A 22,914-nucleotide genomic window follows, 5' to 3' on the forward strand; every position below is an offset into this window, starting at 1 on the left:
CCCAGGACGGGCATCCAAAAAACAAAAAGAAACCAACGAGACCTTAGGCAGGGTGCAGTAGCGCATGCCTGTAGTCCCGGCCATGTGGGAGGCAGATGGGGGAGGATGGGGTTCTAATGTAGCAGGATAGCAAGGTTCTGTCTGTGTGTGAGGGAGGGAGTCCCGGGGCTTGACCCCAGGACATTGCCCCTGCTGGCGCTTTCCACCTGGAGCTGCACCACCATGCCCATCTTCCTGAGATCATTTCTTTTTCATTTTAAACTGTTACGATGAAGGTGATGTTCAGAGGGGTGGTCCGGTCATGAGTGCATTTCTGTGTGGACCGGGTCCCCCTTTCTCCTGCTGTGTCCCCCGGTTTTCCCTCTTATCCCCACCCACGCGTGGTAGAGTTCATGTTCTGCACAGTTCTGAAATGCTTGACCTTTTACATTTTGGTCCAAGAGGCTTTGATCTTTGAACACCAACAGAAGCAGATGTTGCCTTGGCTTCTATTCTGTGTGTGTGTGTGTGTGTGTGTGTGTGTGTGTGTGTGTGTGTGTGTGTGTGTGTGTGGTGGGTACTGGGTTTGAACTCAGGGCCTTGGGCTTGCTGCATGAACCCTCTGCCACTTGAGCCCCGTCCCCAGGCCTGTTCGCTTTAGTTTTCTTTTATTGTGCTGGGTTTGTTTGTTTGTTTGTTTATATTTCCACATGTCTGCCTCCCACTTAGTGGGGTTACAGGCGTGAACCCCTGTGCTTTGTCTTCTGAGACAGAGCTTTGCTATCTTGCCTCAAACCTCCATCCTCCCCTCTCTGCCTCCTATGTAGCTGAGATTATAGGCATGTGCTACTGCACACTGCCTAACTTCTACTCTGTGTGTGTGTGTGTGTGTGTGTGTGTGTGTGTGTGTGTGTGTGTCCTGGGGCTTGAACTCAGGGTCTGGGTGCTGTCCCTAAGCTTTTCTTGCTTAAGGCCGGTGCTCACTACTTTGAGCCACAGCCCCACTGCTGGCTTTCTGGTGGTTCATGGGAGATGAGCAGCTTCATCCCCTTCCCTACAGCTGTGGTGCCCAGTGTTGAAGCAGCAGTATAAACCAGGGGGAAGCGGATGCCCACGAAGCCAGCCTCATCAGTTCTCTGGGCCTCAGTTTCCCCCTTTTGCAGAGCGAGGGGGCTGGACCCAGTCAGTACTGGAGTGACTCGGGGGGGCTCCTCATTCACGGATGGGTGGACACGTCGCGCGGGCCGGTCGCACGTGGTGCCCGGCCTTCAGATACACGCAAGGCAGAGAGCAGGCGCTAGAAATAAACCCGGGAACCTAAAATTAGATCATGACTCACGCTCCGCAGAAATAATCCCGTCCCCAGCGACTCACATTATGTGATTTCTTGAAGTCCAGGTAGGCAGTGCGAGACCCCGGACAGGTCGATCTGCACTTGAGTGGGTTCCAGCCGGCCGGCCGGGGTTCCAGACTTTCTGTAGTGGAATGGTCCATTCGCTAGAACACATGGTCTTAAAAAAAGAGTTTCATAAATGCCGGATGCCCGGGGCCTGTCATGCCAGCTACTCAGGAGGCTGAGATCTGAGGATCGTGGTTTGAAGCCAGCCTGGCATGAAAGTCCCTGAGACTCTGATCTGCAGTGAACCACCAGAAAACTGGAAGTGGTGCTGTGGCTCAAGTGGTAGAGCACCAGTCTTGAGCGGAAAAAAATCAGGGATAGCACCCAGGCCCTGAGTTCAAGACCCAGGCCCTGAACACACACACACACACACACACACACACACACACACACACACACAGAGCATCCTATGGAAGGGACAGGTAGAGGCTGGCAGTGCATGACTCCGTGTCTCTCTTCTTCCTCTTCTGTCCTTCACCTGTCTCCATTAAACGGTCCCTAAAATGATCAGGACTAGATATAATATATAACTTCCCCGTTTCCCCCCCATTTTTTGAAAGTCGTGTATGTCTATTGTGGAATATTTGAGGGAGGGGGAGTGGAAAATAAGAAATCACTCAGATTCCAACGAAGACAGTCGCTGGGAGGGTGCCCATGATTCCAGCATTTGCCAGTTTTGACGCAGGTCTTAGCTAGCGTTGCTCCCGCAGCCGTTTTGATTGAACATCCTAGCCAGAGCATAAGGGCTTTTTTTTTTTTTATCCCCCTATGCTATTAAAAACTCAGTAAACATAATTTTTGAGGCTACTTAGCATTCTGTCACGAAGCTATCGCCTCAATTTTCTTAGCCACCTTCTTACTGTCAGCTACTTAATTACTCTCAATTCTTCACTCTTACAGACGACCTGGCACGGATGTTTTGGGTGTTTTCAGCTCTTCCGTTTGTAGTGCACAATGTCTCCTGAGGACAGATTCCCAGAGGTAGAATTGCAGGGTCAAAGGTCAAAGGTGGGCTAGCATTCGAGGATCTAGAGCCACGAAGCCCAAATCACTTCTTCATTCTACTCCCCGCAGCGGGGGCTGGGGGTCCCCTGGAACCTGGTCTACCACCTTCTTCTTCTTCCTCCTCCTCCTCCTCCTCCTTCTCTTCCTCCTCCTCCTCCCAGAGAAATCCATCCAGTATGACTTATGAGGTAAACAATTAAATGCGCTGTCACCAGAGCCAAGCCCGAGCGATTATCTACACTTCTGAAGTGTCTGCGGTTTCTCTCTCATGATTTACCCTGCTCACGTCTGCACCAAAATTGTGAATTCTTTTTTTGGGGGGAGGGTCTTGTTGTGGGGCCTGAACTCTGGGCCTGGGCGCTGTCCCTCAGCTCTTCAGCTCAAGGCTAGTGCTCTACCACTTGAGCCACAGCTCCACTTCCAGCTTTTTTCCCCTGCTTATATGGTGCTGAAGAATGGAACCCAGGGCCTCATGGATGCAAGGCAAGCGCTCTACCACTGAGCCACCCTCCCAGCCCCGAAATTGTGAATTCTTTATTGTGTGTGTGGACACGATCGTGTGCCATCGGCTTGTAAAGTCAAAAATAAATGCGAGCCTCGTTGCTTTTTAAATGTCACATAAGTCATGTGTATCATGCGCACCATATATGTCATGCTGAATCACCTGTCACACTGGATTATACATGTTGTACTAAACTTATGTATTTCATCAGCTTTGGCCCCTCAGTACTGGGGCTTGAACTCAGGGCCTTCTGCCTGCTCCACTTTCTTGTTCATGGCTGGTGCTCTACCATTTGAGCAAGGCTCCAGCCTAGCTTTTGGCTGGCTTACTGGAGAGGAATGGAGTGTCATAGACTTTTCTACCCCAGATTGGTTTGGAATCTCGGCCCATTAGATAAAGTGAGATATGTTCACACAGACTTTCCATGGGTTTCTAGGGGGCCAGCCGTTGGGGGGTGGAGGGGGAGGTGGAGGGAGGTTCCTGGCAATTTTATTAAGTTTCCGTCATCTGGCATCAGTGAATGGTGATTGGGCTGTGTTGAGTGAGTGACAACCCCCCCCCCCCCCGCCATGGATCTGTTGTTCAGGGATCGTCCTGTCACCCCTGGTTTTTGCCTTTCCCACTCAGGACCTAAGGGGTTTGGTCCGCTGCTGCTGGAATCTCCTGGGCCATCAGCTATGATGGCTCTCGTGCCGGTGCGTTCCGCATGGCTCCGTGGTCGGCCACGCGACGTGAAGTCGGCGTGGGTCACTGGCGAAACCCCGTGTTTGCCATTCCAAAACAGGATTGTTCTCACAGGACACCAGAGCCACTCAAGACCATTCAGGAAAACCCACATAAAACCCCTCAATGCTGGCCGGGCGCTGGCCACAGCCCACGGCCCCGTGAGCCTGTCTGCATGCTGACCCAAGCCCAGAGAAACTCAGAGGAAGAGACTCTGGGGTTTCTTCTGTGTATTTGTGTGTGTGTGCACATGCGTGCGTGAGCGTGTGCACATGCGCTTGCAGGTCCTGGTCTTGAACTCAGTGCCTGGGCGCCGTCCCTCAGCTCTTCTGCTTAAGGCTGGTGCTCTACCACTTGAGCCACAGCTCTACTTCTGGTTTTCTGGTGGTTCACTGGAGATCAGTCTCATGGACTTTCCTGCCCGGGCTGGCTTTGAACCATGATCCACAGATCTCAGCCTCCTGAGTAGCTAGTGATTATGGTACCAGGGCCCGGCGTGAGGTGGCACTTCCCCCCCTTGCCCTGCCTTGCTTCGGAGCCAGTAGACTGGGTATCACGTGGTGAGATGGGGAATGGGGAGGGGGTGCAGGTGGGGCTTCGGTTTGCACACGATTCCAGCTCCCCGGTCCTTTAGCGAGTGTCACAGGGAAGGTAAATCCACCCTGTGTGATCGTGCATCACGAGATGTTACAGTAGTTTAAAAAACAATCATCTTCATGCAAATGTTTACACATATTTACATATGAAGGATATTATATAGAGAATACATAAGGAAGAGTATAAAGAATATAATGGAGTATGTGAAGAAGACTAGCATATACATGAAGAATATTATTATGTAGAAGCATATATAGAGGCTGGAGAACGGCGAGCGTGTTATATGGAGTCTGACATACAAGCGTGAAGTACAAATTGCGAGTGGGCCTTGGGCAGAAGATCTCTCTTCTCCCTCCTGTCTCTCCTGTTAGCCCCGCGTGGGGACAGAGGTGAGGAGCTCATGGGGTCGTGTGCAGCTTGTGTGCGTTCAGTGTGGCCACGGCGGGCGCGTCCACAGAAGGGTCTGTGGGCTCAAGCCCGGCCTCTGTGGCCTCTGAGCCGTGAGGTCGTTGTGGGCCAGCGCGGCTGCCCCGGGCTCGGGCGCCGTCCAGAGCAGCAGCACCTGTTCACCGTGTAGTGGTCATCTGAGCGGGTTGTCCTAGGGGCTGCGCGTAGCCAGCAGCCCCGTCTTCATTTCTAGGTTGCCGTCTGTGAGAGCAGGTGAAGGATGGTTGAATTGGATTGGCTTCTTTTTAGCTTGAGTGCTTTGACTGCCTGCACTTTGGTGGTTGTGATGATGATAGCGGTGGTGGTGGTGATGGTGTTGTTGGTGATGGTGGTGGTTGTGTTGGTGATGGTGGTGATAGTGTTGTTGGTGATGCTGGTGGTGTTGTTGGTGATGGTGGTGGTGGTGGTGGTGATGGTGTTGTTGGTGATGGTGGTGGTGGTGATGGTGGTGTTGGTGTTGGTGGTGATAGCGTTGGTGGTGGTATGGTAGTATTCTTGGTGATGGTGGTGGTGATGATGGTGGTGATGGTGATGATGTTGGTGGTGGTGATGGTGGTGGTGATGGTGGCGGCGGTGGTGATGATGACAGTGGTGGTGATGGTGATGATGATGATGATGGTGGTGGTGGTGATGTTGGTGATGATTGTAGTGGTGGTGATGATGATGGTGATGATGGTGGTGATGATGATGTTGGTGGTGATGATGATGGTGGTGATGGTGGGGTGGTGATGATGATGGTGGTGATGATGATGGTGATGATGGTGATGATGATGATGGCAGTGGTGGTGATGGTGGTGATGGTGCTGATGGTGATGTTGGTGGTGATGATGATGGTGATGATGGTGATGATGATGATGGCAGTGGTGGTAATGGTGGTGATGATGGTGGTGATGGTGATGTTGGTGATGATGATGGTGATGGTGATGATGATGGTGGTGATGATGATGATGATGATGATGATGATGGTGATGATGATGATGGTGATGATGGTGGTGGTGGTGGTGGTGATGGTGATGATGGTGGTGGTGATGGTGATGTTGGTGGTGATGGTGGTGATGGTGATGATGTTGGTGGTGATGATGATGGTGGTGGTGGTGGTGGTGGTAATGGTGATGTTGGTGGTGATGATGATGGTGGTGATGGTGGTGGTAATGGTGATGATGTTGGTGGTTATGATGGTGGTGATGGTGGTGATGATGGTGATGGTGATGATGGTGGTGGTGTGATGGTGATGATGGTGATGGTGGTGATGGTGATGGTGGTGATGGTGGTGATGATGATGGTGATGGTGGTGGTAGCGGTGGTGGTGGCCATGGTGGTGAGGATGTGGAGCCCGGTCCGCAGTGCGAGGTTCTCATCCTGAGACTGAGCGAGTGTCTGCCGCAGCCCCTGCTCTGCGTCTGCTCCCCCACCCCCCACTGTCAGTCCACGCTGCAGCTCCATGCACTCCTGTTTTCTTCTCGAGAAAGGTTGCATGTCTGCGTGGGTGACAGTGTGTAAATGCCACTGCTAAAGAGTCTGTCACGGACCATGAGGGGACCCTCCCCGTGCCCGTGCTGGCGGCTGATGCGCCCCGCTGACCCTGGCGGGTGGGAGCGGGGGCCGAGCGGCCCTGGGCTCAAGCTCTTGATGGAGCTACATGCCAGAAGACAAGCCGGTCAGCACCCCGAGGGCAGGAGGACATGGAGCACGAGCAGGGGCTTCCTCCTAGAGCCACGATCGCCATCCCGTCAGGAGAGAAGTGTCAGCGCTTTGGCAGAAGGCCCACACTCGCATCTCCCCAGTGTGTACAAAGCAGGTTCACGCTGCCACCCTCGTCAGAGGTGTAAGATAAATAGTGTGCTCCTGTTGGCTACCAGCATGAGATGCGCAGCGCATCTAAGGTGGCTCAGTGGTAGAGTGCTTGCCTTGCATGCATGAGGCCCTGGGTTCGATTCCTCAGCACCACATAAGCAGAAAAAGCCAGAAGTGGCACTTTGGCTCAAGTGGTAGAGTGCTAGCCTTGAGCTGAAGAGCTGAGGGACAGTGCCCAGGCCCAGAGTTCAGGCCCCACAACCAACAAAAAACAAACAAACAAACAAAACCACGTTCTCAGTTGGGGGCTCACACCCGTCATCCCAGCCACTAGGGGCTGAGATCTGGAGGATTGCGGTTCAGAGCCAGCCTGGAAAGTCCGTGAGATTCTGATCTCCTGTGAGCCACTAGAAAACTGGAAGTGGTGCTGTGGCTCAAAGTGATAGAGCACCAGCCTAGTGTGAAAAAGCTCAGGGACAGTGCCCAGGCCCTGAGTTCAAGACCCAGGACCAGAGCTCATGGTACCAGGCTCCACATCTGCTAGGGTGGAAGAAGGATGCACTGGCTTCCTTTGAACCCTCTCTGGGCTGGGCAGAGGTGAGAGAGCCCGTCCCCATGGGCTCTTCCGTGTCCTAGCCTGGAGATCTAAACACCGGAGCGAGTGAACCCTGAAGTCTGCCCCCACCCCCCATAAACAGCCACGCCATGTGAAGGCGGAGTGCATGCTGGGCTGAGTGATGACCCGTCACAACAGCACATCTGGTTTCTGCTCTGCTTGGCAGCTGCCCTCCCCACTGGAGGCTGCTGGCAGGTGTGATGTGGCGTGGCATGGCGTGGTGTGGCAGGGTCAGTCCTCCCCTCAGCTGTGGATAGTCAGGTGGGAGAAAAAGTTTGGTCTCCGTGGTTCACCAGTCACTCCCGTGGCTTTTGGACATCACAGAGCAGCCAAGAGGAGATGCAGAGTGTGCCATGACATCATTTGCTCCCCAGGACTGATGGTTAAGTGGGGAACCTTCGTGGTGCAAAGCTGAGGCCCCCCGAGAACAGAGGTGCCCGGGGCAGCCGCATACGCCTGGATCTAGCTAAGGTGGTAGTGTCCAGGCAATAAGGGCATGGGCATGCCCATTCTTTTTTTTTTTTTTTTTTTTTGTCAGTCATGGGTCTTGAACTCAGGGCCTGGGCACTGTCCCTCAGCTCTTCAGCTCAAGGCTAGTGCTCTACTACTTGAGCCACAGTGCCACTTCCGGTTTTCTGGGGGTTCATTGGAGATAAGAGTCTGGGCTGGCTTTGAACCACGATCCTCAGATCTCAGCCTCCCACGTAGTTGGGATGACAGGTGTGAGCCACCAGTGCCCGCTACACCCATTCCTCATCAGTGTTGGAACAGCGTGTTTACGACTGAAAGTCCACCATCCACAGCCATGGGGTGAAGGCAACATGGGAGCCCCTCCGGAGGAGATGGATGTGGGGCATCCCAAATTGCAGGGCCCACACCTGACTCCATCTCTCACAGGGAAGTTGTGGGGCCTGGGCTGGCTCGGGGATCTGGACCCAGCCGGCTGGAGTACAAGGTGAAGCTCCAGCTTTATCAAAGGATCGTAGAGTAGTCAGGAAAGCAAGACGGCTGAGAAAGAGGCAGGACCAACACTTCAAGGCCCAGGGAAGACAGAAAGAGAACAGAGACACCGTCCTGGGTCTCATTGCTGGGGGGACCAGCCTCGCTGTAGGAATGTCTGGATCCCTATATATAACTTATCAGGTCCCAGTGTATTTATTTATTTATTTTTGTCTTTTACCATCCAGCATGTTTGCTAGTAGATTTACAGACACATTCTAGTTACCACACAGGAGGGAAATCACGCAAACCTCTGTTTCTCTGGGTCTGGCTTACTTCGCTTAATGTGATTTTTTCCCCCCAAGTTTTACATTTCCTTACAAATGGTACAATATCATCCTTTCTGATGGAAGTGTAGAATTCCTCTGTGCATCTACACCACATTTTCTTGATCCGTTCATCCACCGAGGGGCATCTGGGCTGATTCCGTATCTTGGCTATGGTGAAAAATGCTGCAGTGGACATGGTTGTGCTGGTGGCTTTAGTGTGGCCTGGTGTGTGGTCGATTGGATAAATACCCAGGCGTGGAATGACTGGGTCAGAGGCGAGCTCTGTGTTTAGTCTTTGAGGAACCTTCATACTAAGCAACCTGTTTTTTTTCCCAAAATTTTTATTGTGATTAAGTGGTTACATAATCTCCCAAATTTCACAGTATTGTGGGATAGTGATACTCAGTTAAAGTCACAAACACATTCTAACGTTCATGGGACAAATTGTCTATCATGGTCTATAACATTTATGAGTTCTATGAGCTTTGCAATAGTTATTTCTTCCACATTGGTGATATGTACATTTCTTTTGTTTTGCATAGCATCAGCTGTTCCCTCTTTCCCACTTGTTCCCTCCCTCCCATTGCTGCCATTGAGTTGCTTGGTTCATTTTGGTCAATGTCCAGTGCAGCTGATGGGTCCCGCTGTTGTATGTTTTTCCCTGATTCCCTCTAGTTCTGTGTCCTCCTCCTGGTTTCCCTTCGGTGTGCACACATATACCATACATGTGATCAGCAGCATGGGGTTATTTAGTAGTGATTCGGCCAGATAAATGGAAGTCCTTTGTTTCTTAAGTCCTGTTAATTTTGTCGTATCACTTAACGTTTTGGATTTAACATCCACTTATCAGGGAGACCATGTGCCATTTGTCTCTTTGCACTTGGCTTACCTCGCTCAGCATGATTTCTTCTAGCTCCATCCATTTCCCTGCAAATTCCATTATTTTGTTCTTTCTAATGGCTGCATAATATTCCATTGTGTAGAGATACCACAATTTTTGGATCCATTCATGCATGGTGGGACATCTGGGTTGTTTCCATATCCTGGCTATTGTGAACAGTGCTGCAATAAACATGGAGGTGCATGTGTCCTTGTATCCTGGTTCCTGTTGTTCAGGATAGATGCCTACAAGTGGTATGCCTGGGTCATAAGGGAGGTCAATATTTAGCATTCTGAGGACCCTCCAGACTGCTTTCCAAAGTGGTTGTGTAGGTGTACATTCCCACCAGCAGTGTTACAGTGTTCCTCTTTCTCTGCATCACCTCCAGCATTTGTCATTGGCTGACTTGTGGATGTGGGACATTCTGACTGGGGTAAGGTGGTATCTCAGGGTTGTCTTTATTTGCATTTCCTTCACAACCAGGGATGGTGAACATATCCTCATGTGTTTCTTTGCCATTTTTATCTCTTCTTCTGAGAAGTCTCTCTTTAGTTCCCTTGCCCATTTAGTAATTGGTTTGTTAGGTTTGGGAGGGATTAGTTTCTTGAGTTCCCTATATATACTGGATATTAACTCCTTGTCTGATATATTGCTGGTAAATATTTTTTCCCAGTTAGTTGGTTGTCTTTCTAGCTTGGTTGCTATAGCTTTAGCTGTGCAGAAACTTTTTATTTTAAGGTAGTCCCATTTGTCGAGTCTCTCTCCAATTTGTTTGACCCTGGGACTCTGTTCAGGAAGTTCCTGCCTGTGCCTATTAGTTCAAGTGTGTCTCCTACTCTGTCCTGCAGTAGTTTTAGAGATTCAGATTTAATGTTAAGGTCTTTAATCCATTTTGAGTTGATGTTGGTGCATGGTAATAGGCTGGGGTCTACTTTTAGTCTTCTGCATGTGGCTGCCCAGTTTTCCCAGCACCAATGGTTGAAGAGGCTGTGTTTCTTCCACTGTATGTCTTTGGCTCCTTTGTCAAATATCAGCTAACTGTAGGCATGTGGTTTTATTTCTGGGTCTTCTATTCTATTCCATCAGTCTTCGGGTCTGTTTTTGTGCTAATACCATGCTGTCTTTGTTATTATGGCTCTATAGTAGAGTTTGAAGTCCGGCAGTGAGATCCCTGCCATGTTGTCTTTTTTGCCTAGAATTGTTTTGGCTATTCTAGGTCTTTTATTGTTCCATATGAATTTTTGAACTGTTTTCTGTATTTCAGAAATGTACGTCATTGGGATTTTAATAGGAATTGCATTAATTTGTATATTAATTTTGGCAGTATTGCCATTTTCACTATATTAGGTCTGCCTATCCAAGAGCATGGAAGGTCTTTCCATTTCCTAGTGTCTTCTGTAATTTCTTTCTTTAAGTTTCTATAGTTTTCGTTAAATAGTTCTTTTACATCTTTGGTTAGGTTAATTCCTAAATATTTTATTTTTTGTGAGGTTATTGTGAATGGGGTTGCTTTCTTTATTTCCCTCTCTGCTTGTACATTGTCAGTGTACAGGAAGGCAACTGATTTTTGTGGGTTAATTTTGTATCCTGCTACTTTGCCAAAGTGATTTATAATTTCTAAGAGTTTGGGGATGGAGTTTTTGGGATATGAAGGTATAGTATCATGTCATCTGCAAAAAGGGATAGTTTAACTTCTTCTTTCCCTATGCAGATCGCTTTAATGTCATTTTCTTGCCTTATTACCCTGGCTAAGGGTTCCAGGACTATATTGAAGAGGAGTGGAGACAGTGGGCATTCTTGCCTTGTTCCTGATTTTAGGAGAATTGGTTGAAGTGTTTCCCCATTAAGTATAATATTGGCTATTGGTCTGTGTTATATGGCTTTCATTGTTTTAAGGAATGTTTCTTCTATTCCTATTTTCTCAAGAGCTTTTAACATGAACGAATGTTGAATTTTATCAATGGCCTTTTCTGCATCTGTGGAGATAATCGTGATTCTTGACCTTGGCTCTGTTGATGTGTTGGATTACATTTATTGACTTATGTATGTTAAACCATCCCTGCATCTCTGGGATGAAGCCTGCCTGGTCATAGTGTATGATTTTTTTAATGTATTTCTGGATTTTGTTAGCTAGAATTTTGTTAAGGATTTTTGCATCTGTGTTCATCAAGGAGATTGGTCTGTATTTCTCTTTTTTGGTTGGGTCTTTGCCTGGTTTGGGGATGAGTGTGATATTGGCATCACAGAATGAGTTTGGGATAGCTCCCTTCTCTCTGCTTCTCTGAAAAGCTTGAGGAGTATGGGTATTAGTTCTTCTTTAAAGGTCTTATAGAATTCTGTTGTGAATCCATCTGGTCCTGGGCTTTTCCTTATTGGAAGACTTCTGATTGCTTCCTGTATCTCATTGTAAGATATTGGCTTATTTCATTGATTTACTTCTTTACTCAGTTTGAGCAACTTGTATTTCTCTAAAAGCGCATCCAGTTCTGAGAAGTTTTCTTTCTTTAGAGAGTATAGCTTTTGAAAATAGTCCTTTATAATTGTTTGGATATCTTGGGTACTTGTTGTGATTCTTCCCGTGGCATCCCTGATCTTGTTAATTTGGGTTTCCTCTCTTCTTTTCTTAATTAATCTTGCCAAAGGTCTATCAATTTTATTAATTTTTTTTCAAAGAACCAGCTTTTTGTTTTATTAATTTTATCTATGATTTTCCTATTCTCTATTTAATTAATTTCCACTCTTAATTTGATTATCTGGCTCCGTCTAGTAACTTTAGGTTCCATTTTTTTTCATGTTTTTCTAGCTGTTTTAATTGCAACATGAGATTATTTACTTGGTCTGTCTCTATTTTCTTGATGTGGGCACTGAAGGCGATAAATTTGCCCCTCAAGACTTAAGCAGCCTGTTTTTAAGGTCAGCAGAAATTAGGCCCAAGCTAGAGGGGGAAGGCAGGTCTGAAGAAGCCCTTCTGACTCCACTCTCAAGTAATTCAAATCAAAAGAAGGTCCTTGTCTGCCTCTTAAATAAAAACCTGACTCTTAGATAAAAAATTCCAGGAAGAAATATCAGCCACCTGCTCCTTGCCTGATGGTTTCACGTGAATTATTTTGATATTCTCAGCCGCTTGGAGGGGGAGGAGTTGGAGTCCTGTTTTCTAAGCAGGAAAATGACACCTGGTCCTCCTCCTCCCGACACAGGTGAAGGTCCGGGTTTCATTTCAGTGGCTCTTTTTTGGATGCCAGCCTTCGACGTTCCTCACTGTGTCCAGTCTACATGGGAATGTTCTATTAGTTTAATGGTTTCAGTCTGCCATTCTCATTTTCTGTGATTTTCTTGCCCATCGGTGGATACTTAGCCATTTTCCCCTCTGTCTCCCAGGTGGAGTTAGGTGATCCTTCTACTCATCAGATGAGCCGGGCTGCAGCTCCGATCATGTGGCTCTGTGGCTTCCAGTCTGTCTGTCTGGCTGGCTGGCTGGCTGGCTGCTTCTCATACTGCATTGGATCTCTTTTCCCAACATATTCCCTGACACGGGGGAAATGATCATTGAACCTTGGTCCCCGAGTTCTGTGTTCAGTGGCTGGGAGATGAAGAGGCTGAGGGTCCCAGGAGGAAACCTTCTGGAAGCTCACAGAGAGGCCAGGTTATCTCAGATCCGCTCTCTGTCTCCACCCCAGTGGCATCGTGGCATCTGTGGGCTTCGCTGGTGTCTGAAGTGTTCTGGCCATCAGTCTGCAGCTGCCCAGACAACCTTCGTTCCATGTGGTGATCCTCGCCTTGCCCCAGCTCTCTCCGCTCCTTCCAATATCTTCCTTGACCTCCCTTCCTCATTGGACTCCTCCTTTTCCGCTTCTCGTCTCTCTCCCCTGTCTGTTCCCATCTGCGTAGCCAGGAACAGCGATTCATGTGGTGTCACTGTTAAACCGGCCTGCTCTCCTCTGTTGCCACACAGCCCTTGCCAGAATCAGGGTTAGCAAGTGTCCCACTGTCCACGCCGCCCTCCAGGGAGCAGCTGGGTTTGTGGTGATTAAGAACCGGCTGCTGGTATTATCGGAGAAACATTGAATGCTTTCAGTGTTGGCTCTTGCAGAATACCAAAGAGAAGAGCTAGTCACTGTCTGTGGGACTTTGGCTGGCTTGTCAGAATTGGTCATTTTCTATGAAGATGCACACGTTGAAGGGGTTTATAACCTTTGTTAGGTAGTGTGTGTGTGTGTGTGTGTGTGTGTGTGTGTGTGTGTGTGTGTGTGTGTGTGTGTGTGTGTGTGTGTGTGTGTGTGTGTGGTGGGCGCTGTCCCTGAGCTCTTTCACTCAAGGCTGGTGCTCTACCACTTGAGCCACAGCTCCACTTCCAGTTTTCTGGTGGTTCATTGGAGATCAGAGTCTCACAGACTTTCCTGCCCGGGCTGGCTTTAACCATGATCCTCAGATCTCAGCCTCCTCCTGTGTTGCTGGGATGACAGGTGTGAGCCACCAGCACCTGGCTCTGGATTTTGTGATTTTTTTGCTTGTATCTTTCCCCTTGCTCTCTGTGGTCTTCTCTGATCAGATGTGATCTCAGAAGCAGTTTGGCTTAGACCCTTGCTCTCTTTGACTTTCCGTCTTCACTGTTCGTTGTGGCTGTGATTTGTGCCAAGTGCATTTAAGATCCTCTTTCCTTAAGAAAGGATTCAGATTAGCGAATATCCCCCACAGACAGGAGTCTCGTTTTTTGCCACACAGATTCAAAACAGATTTGAACATGCCAAGGTAGACATCGCTTTCTTCATTTGTTTTCTTAAGGAGCAAAGCTCTTGGTAGCTGTTCACCATTTCTAGACTTATGAAGATTTCTCACCAGGCACCAATGGCTCCTGCCTATAATCCCAGCTACTCAGGAGGCTGAGATCTGAGGATCAAGGTTCAAAGCCAGCCTGGGCAGGAAAGTCCATGGAACTAGTGTCTCCCCGATCCCAGGATGTGTAGCGGGGCCATTCTATTTCCCCAAAGGAAGTCCATTCTGGCCTTTGACCTCATAGTGGTGTGAGATAGCGGACAGATTTTGTTTTCCCCAAATAGCTGCCCACCACCCTTGTGGCCTGCCTCGCGTGGCTGGTCCACACATTTGTTGCTCACGCTAAATGTTCCACTTTGGGGAGAGCTGCTCAGTTCCATATTGGCCCTTCTACTATATTTGAATTTAGAGACCATAACTTAGACCCCTCCCAAATTGACTTGGAACTTAAAAAACAAACAAACAAAAGCAACAATATGAATGCCAAATTATTTTGGATCCGTTTTGCCGAGTCAAGTTCATCATACCTCTTGGTTCAGGCCAGCTTTTCTGAGTGATTGACACAATAATAGCGTTTGGCTCCCGAGACACATCATTCAAGTTTTTCTCTCTAGAGTTCCTGGGATGGTCTTTCTTTATTAATTCCTAAATCATTATCTTTTCAGTTGATGTTGCTATTCTGAAGATTGCATTTTCTAGTGGGTTTTAGAAGAAATGTGTTGATTTTTTTTCCCCCTAGGAGGATGACATAAATACAGTCCCCATGTTCATTCAGATAATTCTTAAATACTGCTGGGTTTTTCTGTGTCTTCGTAAAAGGAAGTTGTCCTTTGTGTCTTCCCACCCTCCAGCCTTTCGCTTCCATGACTTTTTTGTCGGAATTTCCAGTAGCATGCAGAAGACTAGCTTTGGGTTTCCTCAAGATGGTAGTGCATACCTTTGTCATTGTGTACAGCCTTGCCAGGTAAAGGCTGATCACCAGAGAAGTTTGTATCAGTTTCCTCTGTTCAGACTCTGCCAACAAGGAGCCCTTGTTAAAACATTCTGCCATTTCCACTATGTGTAAGTGTTCCCATTAGCCAAATATGTCTTTGTCATTTTATTTTTCCAGGTGTCCTCTTGTTTTTTTGATGTGAATTTTTTTTTGTATATAAATCCTGAATTTAAACCATCCTTGCATTCTTGATAGGAGCCACATTTGATTGTTCTTATTATTTTGAGCGTACGCTGTGTGTTTTGCTTCACTAATTTTTGGTTTTGCCTTTATGTTTATTTATTATGTTTGTATTTATTTATTTGTATTTTTATTCTTTTGTTTTGTGTCAGCCCTCGGGCTTGAACTCAGGGCCTGGGCACTGTCCTTGAGTTTTTTTGCTCAAGGCTAGCGCTCTACCACTTGAGCCACAGTGCAACTTCTGGTTTTCTGGTGGTTAAATAAGATATAAGAATCTCCCAGCATTTCCTGCCTAGGCTGGCTTTGAACCATGATCCTCAGATCTCAGCTTTCTTTAGTAGCTAGAATTGCAGGTGTGAGCCAGTAAGTGTCCAGCAGCCTTTATGTTTATAAGTGGAAAGGATTTATGATAATCCTTTTTCTGTTGTACACACTTGTCTGGCTTTAGAATGACACTTTCTTTGGTTATTTTGCTTAACTGCTATGGACAAGGCTCATTTTGTCCCTAAAAAATTCATTGTACCTTTAAGTCGTACAATTCATTGTACTTAACAATATCATCAGAGCCCATTTTATTTCCTTTCATTTTTGTCAGGGTTGAGGTAAGATGGTCGGGAGGAAAGTAGAGGAGTTGGGGGAAGGAATTTGAGTTAGAGGATTAATAACTTGCATTCTTTCTTTAGTGGTTAGTTTATTGTTATTATCTACCTTCTTTTGAGCCCCTTTCTCTACTGGCTATTTATTATACATTGAATTTAAGAGCAGCTAGTTTTCAGAATATTCTCTTATTACTTTGAATTTCTGTTGCCTATGCTATCGTTTCATTTAATTTTATTATCTGTATGTCGTTGTACAAAGGAGTTGCCAGCTGACAGCTGTACACGAGTGCGTGTGGGTTTACTGTGGTCATGTATTTTGCCTGCATTGACCTATCTTCTCCTTGCCTGGTCCCCTCAGAGAACTGTGTCTCTTCAGAGCTCAGTCCTGTGTTTGCTTTTTCTTTCCATTGTCTTGTGTTTTGTTCATTCATTCTTTCATTGTTTCCTTCCACTCAGGACCGACTCTGTGAAGTGTTCAACCACTGAGTATTTAATTGTGCTCAGCCATGTTTCATTCCCTCACTTTCTTACATTTAAAGGTATAATTTTCTCTCTCAATGGCTTTGGTCATGCTCTAGAAATTCTAATATTTAGTGTTTTTGTTGTTACTCTGTTAGAGACTTTTTTTTAGTTTGCCTTATGATGATGCCCTCTTTAACCTTAGAGTTAACTAATCATAAGGTTTTTAAGTTGTTGAATATGTAATGTTTTTAGTGTCTTTAAAACTTTCATTTCTTATTTTAATCATGTTACAGAAAATGACAGTTGTTTAATTTTTATGTTGGCTGGTGTACACTTGTAGATTTTGTGTATGTTAGCCCATCTTCTTTGTATTTCTAGATATCTGAATTATAGTTCGTGCTTTTGAAAAACCCTTTATGTCTTACTTAAGAGATTCTCTTTGTCCATTGGCATTTTCTGTTTCTTTCCATGACATTTTTTAAGGTTTTTCCTTTTCTTAAAAAATTGATTTCACTCACTTTAATTAATTAATTAGTTTAGTCCCAGGGTTTGAAGGCAAAGTCTCACGGCTCTACCTCTTGAACCATACACACACACTCAGCCCTGCTTTTGGCTGATTCATTGAAGATGAAGTCTCTTGGACTTTTCTGCCCTGGCTGAGTAGCTGGAATGACAGGTGTGAGACACCGGCGCCCAACTAGTTGTTGTTTTTTGTTTTTGTTTTCTTTTTTTTTTGTTGTTTTGTTTTGTTTTTTGGGTCCGGTTGTGGGGCCTGAACTCTGGGCCTGGGCGCTGTCCCTCAGCTCTTCAGCTCAAGGCTAGCGCTCTACCACTTGAGCCACAGCACCACTTCCGCCTTTTTTCTTTTTGCTTATGTGGTGCTGGCTGAAGAATCGAACGCAGGGCCTCAGGCATGCAAAGCAAGCGCTCTACCACTGAGCCACCTTCCCAGCCCTGTTTTTTTAGTTTATACCGGTCTAATGCCAACTTGTAGGCTGGGATGAATTCCTGATTAGGGTATCTGTGTAGCGTCAGCACATGACACTGCTCACGGTCTTTATCAACATCTGCCCCCTTGCATTTGATGTTGTCTTGGTATCAGAATTCTGCTAACATGCAAACCGCGGCTCCTGCAGCCCCGCTGGACTTAATACTGTGTGGGGCTGCGTGTGAGGAATCTGTGCTCAGTGTCTGGTCAGCATTGGAACTCGAGGAAGCTGGACCTGAGACACGGTGACCACACCCTGTCTGCGTGCACGGACGGGTGTGTGTGGGGGAACGGATGTTTCCTGCTCCCCTCGAGGTCCCGTCCTAACCTCCGGGCCCCTACTCTCGTCCAGCCCCTCCCATCCTGGAGATGAGGGGTACCCTGACATTACCCCCGAAGGAAGAGGCCAGCATTCTGAGACTTCATTCATCCATCCATTCATTCATGCACGCACATACCCACCTGTGCAGACAGGCAGACCCACAAGGAGAAAAAGAAAAGGTTTTTTTGAGTCAGATGATAAATTTGGGTTTGAAACTGGATATCATCTTTTATATTATAATCATGTGACCATGATGTGGGCCTAACCTTTCCATACCCTTCCTTGTGTGTCAGATCAGGACAAATGATGACCTACTATGCTTTTTGTTTTTGTTTGTTTGTATGTTTGAATAAAGATTTAGCCCGGCGCTGATGGCTCACACCTGTCATCCTAGCTACTCAGAAGGCTGAGATCTGAGGATCACGGTTCAAAGCCAGCCTGCAGGAAAGTCTATGAGGTTCTTATTCGGAAAAAGCTAGAAGTGGTGCTGTGGCTCAAGTGGTAGAGCACCAGCCTTGAACATAAAGAGGCTCAGGGGCAGCACCCAGGCCCTGAGTTCAAGACCCAGCACCAGCCCAAAAGAAAAAAAAAAGATCTAATAATGCATCAAAATCACCTAACATGTAGACTAGATGGTTATGGATCAGAATGTTCTAGGCCAGCAATATTATATATCCAGCCTCAGGGTAGAAATTCATACCGAGCACCACGCATCGAGTCTGTCCTTATTTATCGCATTAATTAATCAACTTATTATAAAGTAGTATGAACTCCGAGTGAGGGAGTGGGAAATGAGATATTTCTTATTAATTCATGAATTAATTAGAGACCCCAAGACAGCGAATGGAGATGAGACAAGATGTTCCTTATTGGTTAGCTTTACTTAAAAGACACTATTTATGTATTTAAATTTCCGGCCACGTCAGGGCTGGCACTGAGGGCCCCGGGCTTGCTAGGTGGGTGCTCTACTACTTGAGCCACACCTCCAGCCCACCCCTCCCACAGACCAGACCCCAAGAGTGAAGAGAAATGGGGCGAGATTTTCCTTCCTGGGCACCCATGCATCCTGTGAGATGGAGGTCCTGTAATGTATTCCTCAATACCACAGCAAGGTCCCAGGCTCAGATGTAGCTCAGCAGTGGAACTAACCGACTAGCATGCCTGAGTCTCTGGGTTCCATGGTAGGGGGGTGGGGGAGGCTGTAATGTCGGCCGACAAATAGATGCTCAGTAATAGGCGCTCTACCACTTGAGCCACAGCTCTACTTCCGGTTTTCCTGTGGTTCCTTGGAGATCAGTCTCATGGACTTCCCTGCTCTGGGTAGCTTTGAACTGCGATCCTCTAGATCTCAGCCTCCTGAGTAGCTGAGATGACAGGCGTGAGCCAACAGGGCCCGGCGAGTTTTAGTTATGTAGATAGATATGTGCAGGCTTTGGTGCTGGCCCAGAGCCTACGATGGTCAGCTCTCCTGGGGAGCGGAGGGGAGAAGCTTCTGGAAGTGGGTGCACACTGTGTCTGAAAGGCAGCATTGCCCCCACGCTTGTCTTGGACTACAGGCTATCTCTCAGTGACCTCTTCCTGTCTGAAATGGAGTTTGTATTCAACGCAACCTCTTGGTTTGTCGGCCATCCCATTACCACAGACTCTGTAATGTATGGCCTTGTAAAAACGCTGCTCTCTATCGGTATGGAGTGCAGGAGACCCGTTCTTCTGAGTGTCCCTGTGGGCCCCCGACTGTTTCACGGGTACAGTGAGCAGATCGTGTGTGGAGACACACTCCGGGAACGTTTCCAGAGAGCAAATAAAAACCTCCTTGCGGACGGGAGGGAGCCATTAGCGTTCACACGCCGCCGGGGCAGAGAGCGGCCCCGCTTTGACAGGTGCAGGAATGTAATCGGGCGTCGGGGATCGGCAGGATTACAGTCCCCTGGGAACGAAGTGAGCTGTCACTTTTTTTTTTTTTTTTTTGGCCAGATTCTAAATCTTTTGCTTCTTTTCGAGAACCAGTTCTTGGAATCTAGCAAATATTATATATATTTTATATGCTATATTATATATTTTTATTATGTTTTATGTTACTTATATCATTACATATTTATATTATTTTTATCTATATTATATATATATATATTTTTTTTTTTTTTTTCCCTTTCCCCGGCTCTTTAAGGCACTGAATCCAGCTGTCTTTCACTGACAGTTCGATGCTGTTCAGTTCGGTGTTGGGGTTTTTTTGTGTGTGTTTTCCTGAAACTCTGAGACGCGGCCGTCCAGAGTTGGTTTCCTTGCTGGCCGGCACGCAGGCCATCCACAGGGACTGTGGTCATACTCCATAGCTGCACCGAGACGTGCAGAGACTGCCCTGGTGTGAACCACCGAGCCACGCGTCTCGTCTGTGCGCCAGACGGGCGATCGATGCAGGTCTCCTCCTTGGCCGACTGACCACAGCAAGAAGGGTTCCAGGAGGTTTTCTGCCAAGAACTGGGGTTTGAGCTTCCTCCGCCACCGAATGTCCCTGGCATCTTATTCTGGAGTCATTAGCGTGCTTTGCTGTCTGTCTGAAGGATCTGAGGACCTCTGATCTGTGTGTGTGTGTGTGTGTGTGTGTGTGTGTGTGTGTGTGTGTGTGTGTGTGTGTGTGTGTGTGTGTGTGTGTGTGTGTGTGTGTGTGTGTGTGTGTGTGTGCCAGTACTGGGTCTTGAACTCAGGGCCAGGTTTTGTCACCAGCCTCCGCTGCTCCTTTGGCCTGGCCAAGAGCAGCCTCAAGATGGTTTCTAACAGATGCATCCAGGGGTCCCCAGCCATGGGGAGACCCCCCTCCATCCCACAGACTCCTGCATGTACACCTGGCATCGCAAATCCCAGCTCTCCTCGTTAGCCTCTGTGGTTTCTGCAGTGGCCTCTTTGGGTGACCATCAAAAGTCTGCCAGGAAAGCACCAGAGATGAGAGACTGGGCTGAGCCGGGTGCTGTGGCTCACGCCTGTCGTCCCAGTCACTCAGGAGGCTGAGATCTGAGGATTGTGGTTCGAAGCCAGCCTGGGCAGGAAAGTCTGTGAGGTTCTGATCTCCAATGAACCACCAGAAAACCAGAAGTGGCGCTGTGGCTCACGTGGTAGAGCGCCAGCCTTGAGTGAAAGAGTTCAGGGACAGTGCCCAGGCCCTGAGTTCAAAATCCAGGATTAAAAAAGAAAAGACAAAAAGAGACAGGACTGGATATGGAAGTTGGCTTTGGTGACCTCTAGAAGGCATCAAGGTCACTGGTAGACAGGAGGACAAGACTTGGGGTATTACATGGTTCTGGCCATGTATAATCGTGTGTTTCTCTCTCTCTCTCTCTCTCTCTCTCTCTCTCTCTCTCTCTCTCTCTCTCTCTCTCTCTCTCTCTCTCTCTCTCTCTCTCCCCCTCCCTTTTTCCCTCTCCCCCCCACTGTGTCTGCAGGGAGTCGACAAGCTGAAGATGAAGGCCCGGACCGAGTGCTGTTCCCCCAAGTTCTGGCTGGTGCTGGCGGTGCTGGCGGTGTCCGGCAGCCGGGCCCGATCCCAGAAGAGCTCCCCCAGCATCGGCATCGCGGTCATCCTCGTGGGCACCTCGGACGAGGTGGCCATCAAGGACGCCCACGAGAAAGATGACTTCCACCACCTGTCCGTGGTGCCCCGCGTGGAGCTCGTGGCCATGAACGAGACCGACCCCAAGAGCATCATCACACGCATCTGCGACCTCATGTCTGACCGCAAGGTGCAGGGCGTGGTGTTCGCCGACGACACGGACCAGGAGGCCATCGCCCAGATCCTCGACTTCATCTCCGCGCAGACGCTCACCCCCATCCTGGGCATCCACGGCGGCTCCTCCATGATCATGGCGGATAAGGTGAGTGAGGGGGCGGGGCCTGGGTGGGCGGGGCCCAGGGCTCAGACCAGTGCCGGCTGGCAGAAGTGGCTCAGGGTACGTAGGGTGGGTGCACCATCAGCTTTGTGCGGAGACCAGACGCTGGGTTCTAGAACCTTCCATGTTGTGTGTCTGGAAGTGAACCCAGTAGCTCTGACATGTGGGGCTCGGTGGCCTTGTGGAAGCAGAGCTCTCTTCTTGCCTGGAGGTTTAGGCTCTCTTTCCGAGCTGGTTAGGAGAATTTAAAAAAGATAAAACGAACCTGGAGGCGGGTTGCTGGTCTCCATGGAGACAACACCGCCCATCTGTCCATCCATCCATCCATCCGTCCATCTATCCCGTCCATCCATCCACGCCCTTGCCTGGGTCACGGTCCCTGGATCGCCTTGGCCGAGCTCCCCCCCACTCTGGGGGTGTTAGATCTGAAGGCAGTGGTTCACCCCCAGCCCTTCCCTCTCCCACTGGATTGATCGTCTTGGCGGCTGCGACGTCGGCTTCGAGCCAGGGCCTTGTACTTGGCTCTGTTTTGTTTTCCTGTGTGCAGTGTCTGGTTTCCCCCCCTCGCCCCCTCTTCCCTCCTTCCTGCCCCCCCCACCCTACCCCCTTCCATCTGGGCATATGGATTACCACTCACTGAACCTCCCTGTGTGCGGCCCTCGGCCCTTGTCCCATCATGGGGTGATTTAGTTCACCGCAGCGTCATGTGTGTGCGTGCACGTGTGTGGGTATGTTGCATGCATATGCGATCGCCTGGGATTTCTAGAATGGTCTCTAACCCTAGCAACGGCATCCTCCCACTTCTGGCCCTCACCATGTTTTCAACTCTGCCCCTGGTTTTGTTCTTCAGAGACGCGCTACGAGGTTAATGGCATTTGTCAGCCCCTCCGGGCTCGGCCCCATGCCCCTTGAGAGTCCAAGGCCCCGAACCCCCGATGCGGCCCTAGGCCGAGGGGAGCAACAGCCTCCTGTGTCCCCACCCATCACGGAAGTCGGCCGTGGCTGGTGTCTCCTTGGCTCGCCCTCTGCACAGATCTAGGACAGGCCCGGGCCCGGGCAGAAGCTTGAGACCACAGGAGACACACATTTCTGGTGTTCACCGGCTGCATGTGCATCGCGGCTGTCAGGAGAAACATTTGTCCTGCCCGGCCCGGCCCTGCGCTCACAGGGACAGGACAGGGCCTGGGGTCCCCCCATCCCAGCCCATCCAGAAAACAAAGTGGGAGACGATGTTCCCACAGGAGCCTGAAAAGGCATAACTGGCTTTCTACCCAAATAGTCTCTACAAGTGAGGAAGCAAAGAGGAGGGAGAAGAGGGAGAGAGGGAGGAAGGAAGGGAGGCCGGATAGGGCGGGTCAGAGGCTGGTCACCAAGCATCAGGTGCTTGCCCGGTGGCCACAGTGAAGACTGCATTTGGTTCCCCCAGGGCTGAGGTCTTGGTGGCACTGAGATTTCTGGAAGTTTTCTGGAGAGTTAGATTCACAGACTGTGAGGTGTCTCACAAA

The 22,914-nt window shown here is 48.7% G+C and overlaps 1 protein-coding gene across 1 annotated transcript in view; it reads left to right on the forward strand.

Annotated features, from left to right (window-relative positions):
- LOC138806761 (glutamate receptor ionotropic, NMDA 2B) overlaps nucleotides 1–22,914 on the forward strand; it is a 188,839-nt gene that overhangs the window by 48,643 nt on the left and 117,282 nt on the right. Inside the window, exon 3 of the mRNA XM_069992101.1 lies at nucleotides 20,966–21,394. Coding sequence (XP_069848202.1) covers nucleotides 20,984–21,394 — 411 coding nt within the window. The 5' untranslated portion in view covers nucleotides 20,966–20,983. The remainder of the gene's footprint in view (nucleotides 1–20,965; nucleotides 21,395–22,914) is intronic.

This window comes from Dipodomys merriami, unplaced genomic scaffold (genome assembly GCF_024711535.1).
Source record: "Dipodomys merriami isolate MVZ:Mamm:240054 unplaced genomic scaffold, mDipMer1.0.p SCAF_408, whole genome shotgun sequence".
Taxonomy (NCBI): Eukaryota; Metazoa; Chordata; class Mammalia; order Rodentia; family Heteromyidae; genus Dipodomys; species Dipodomys merriami.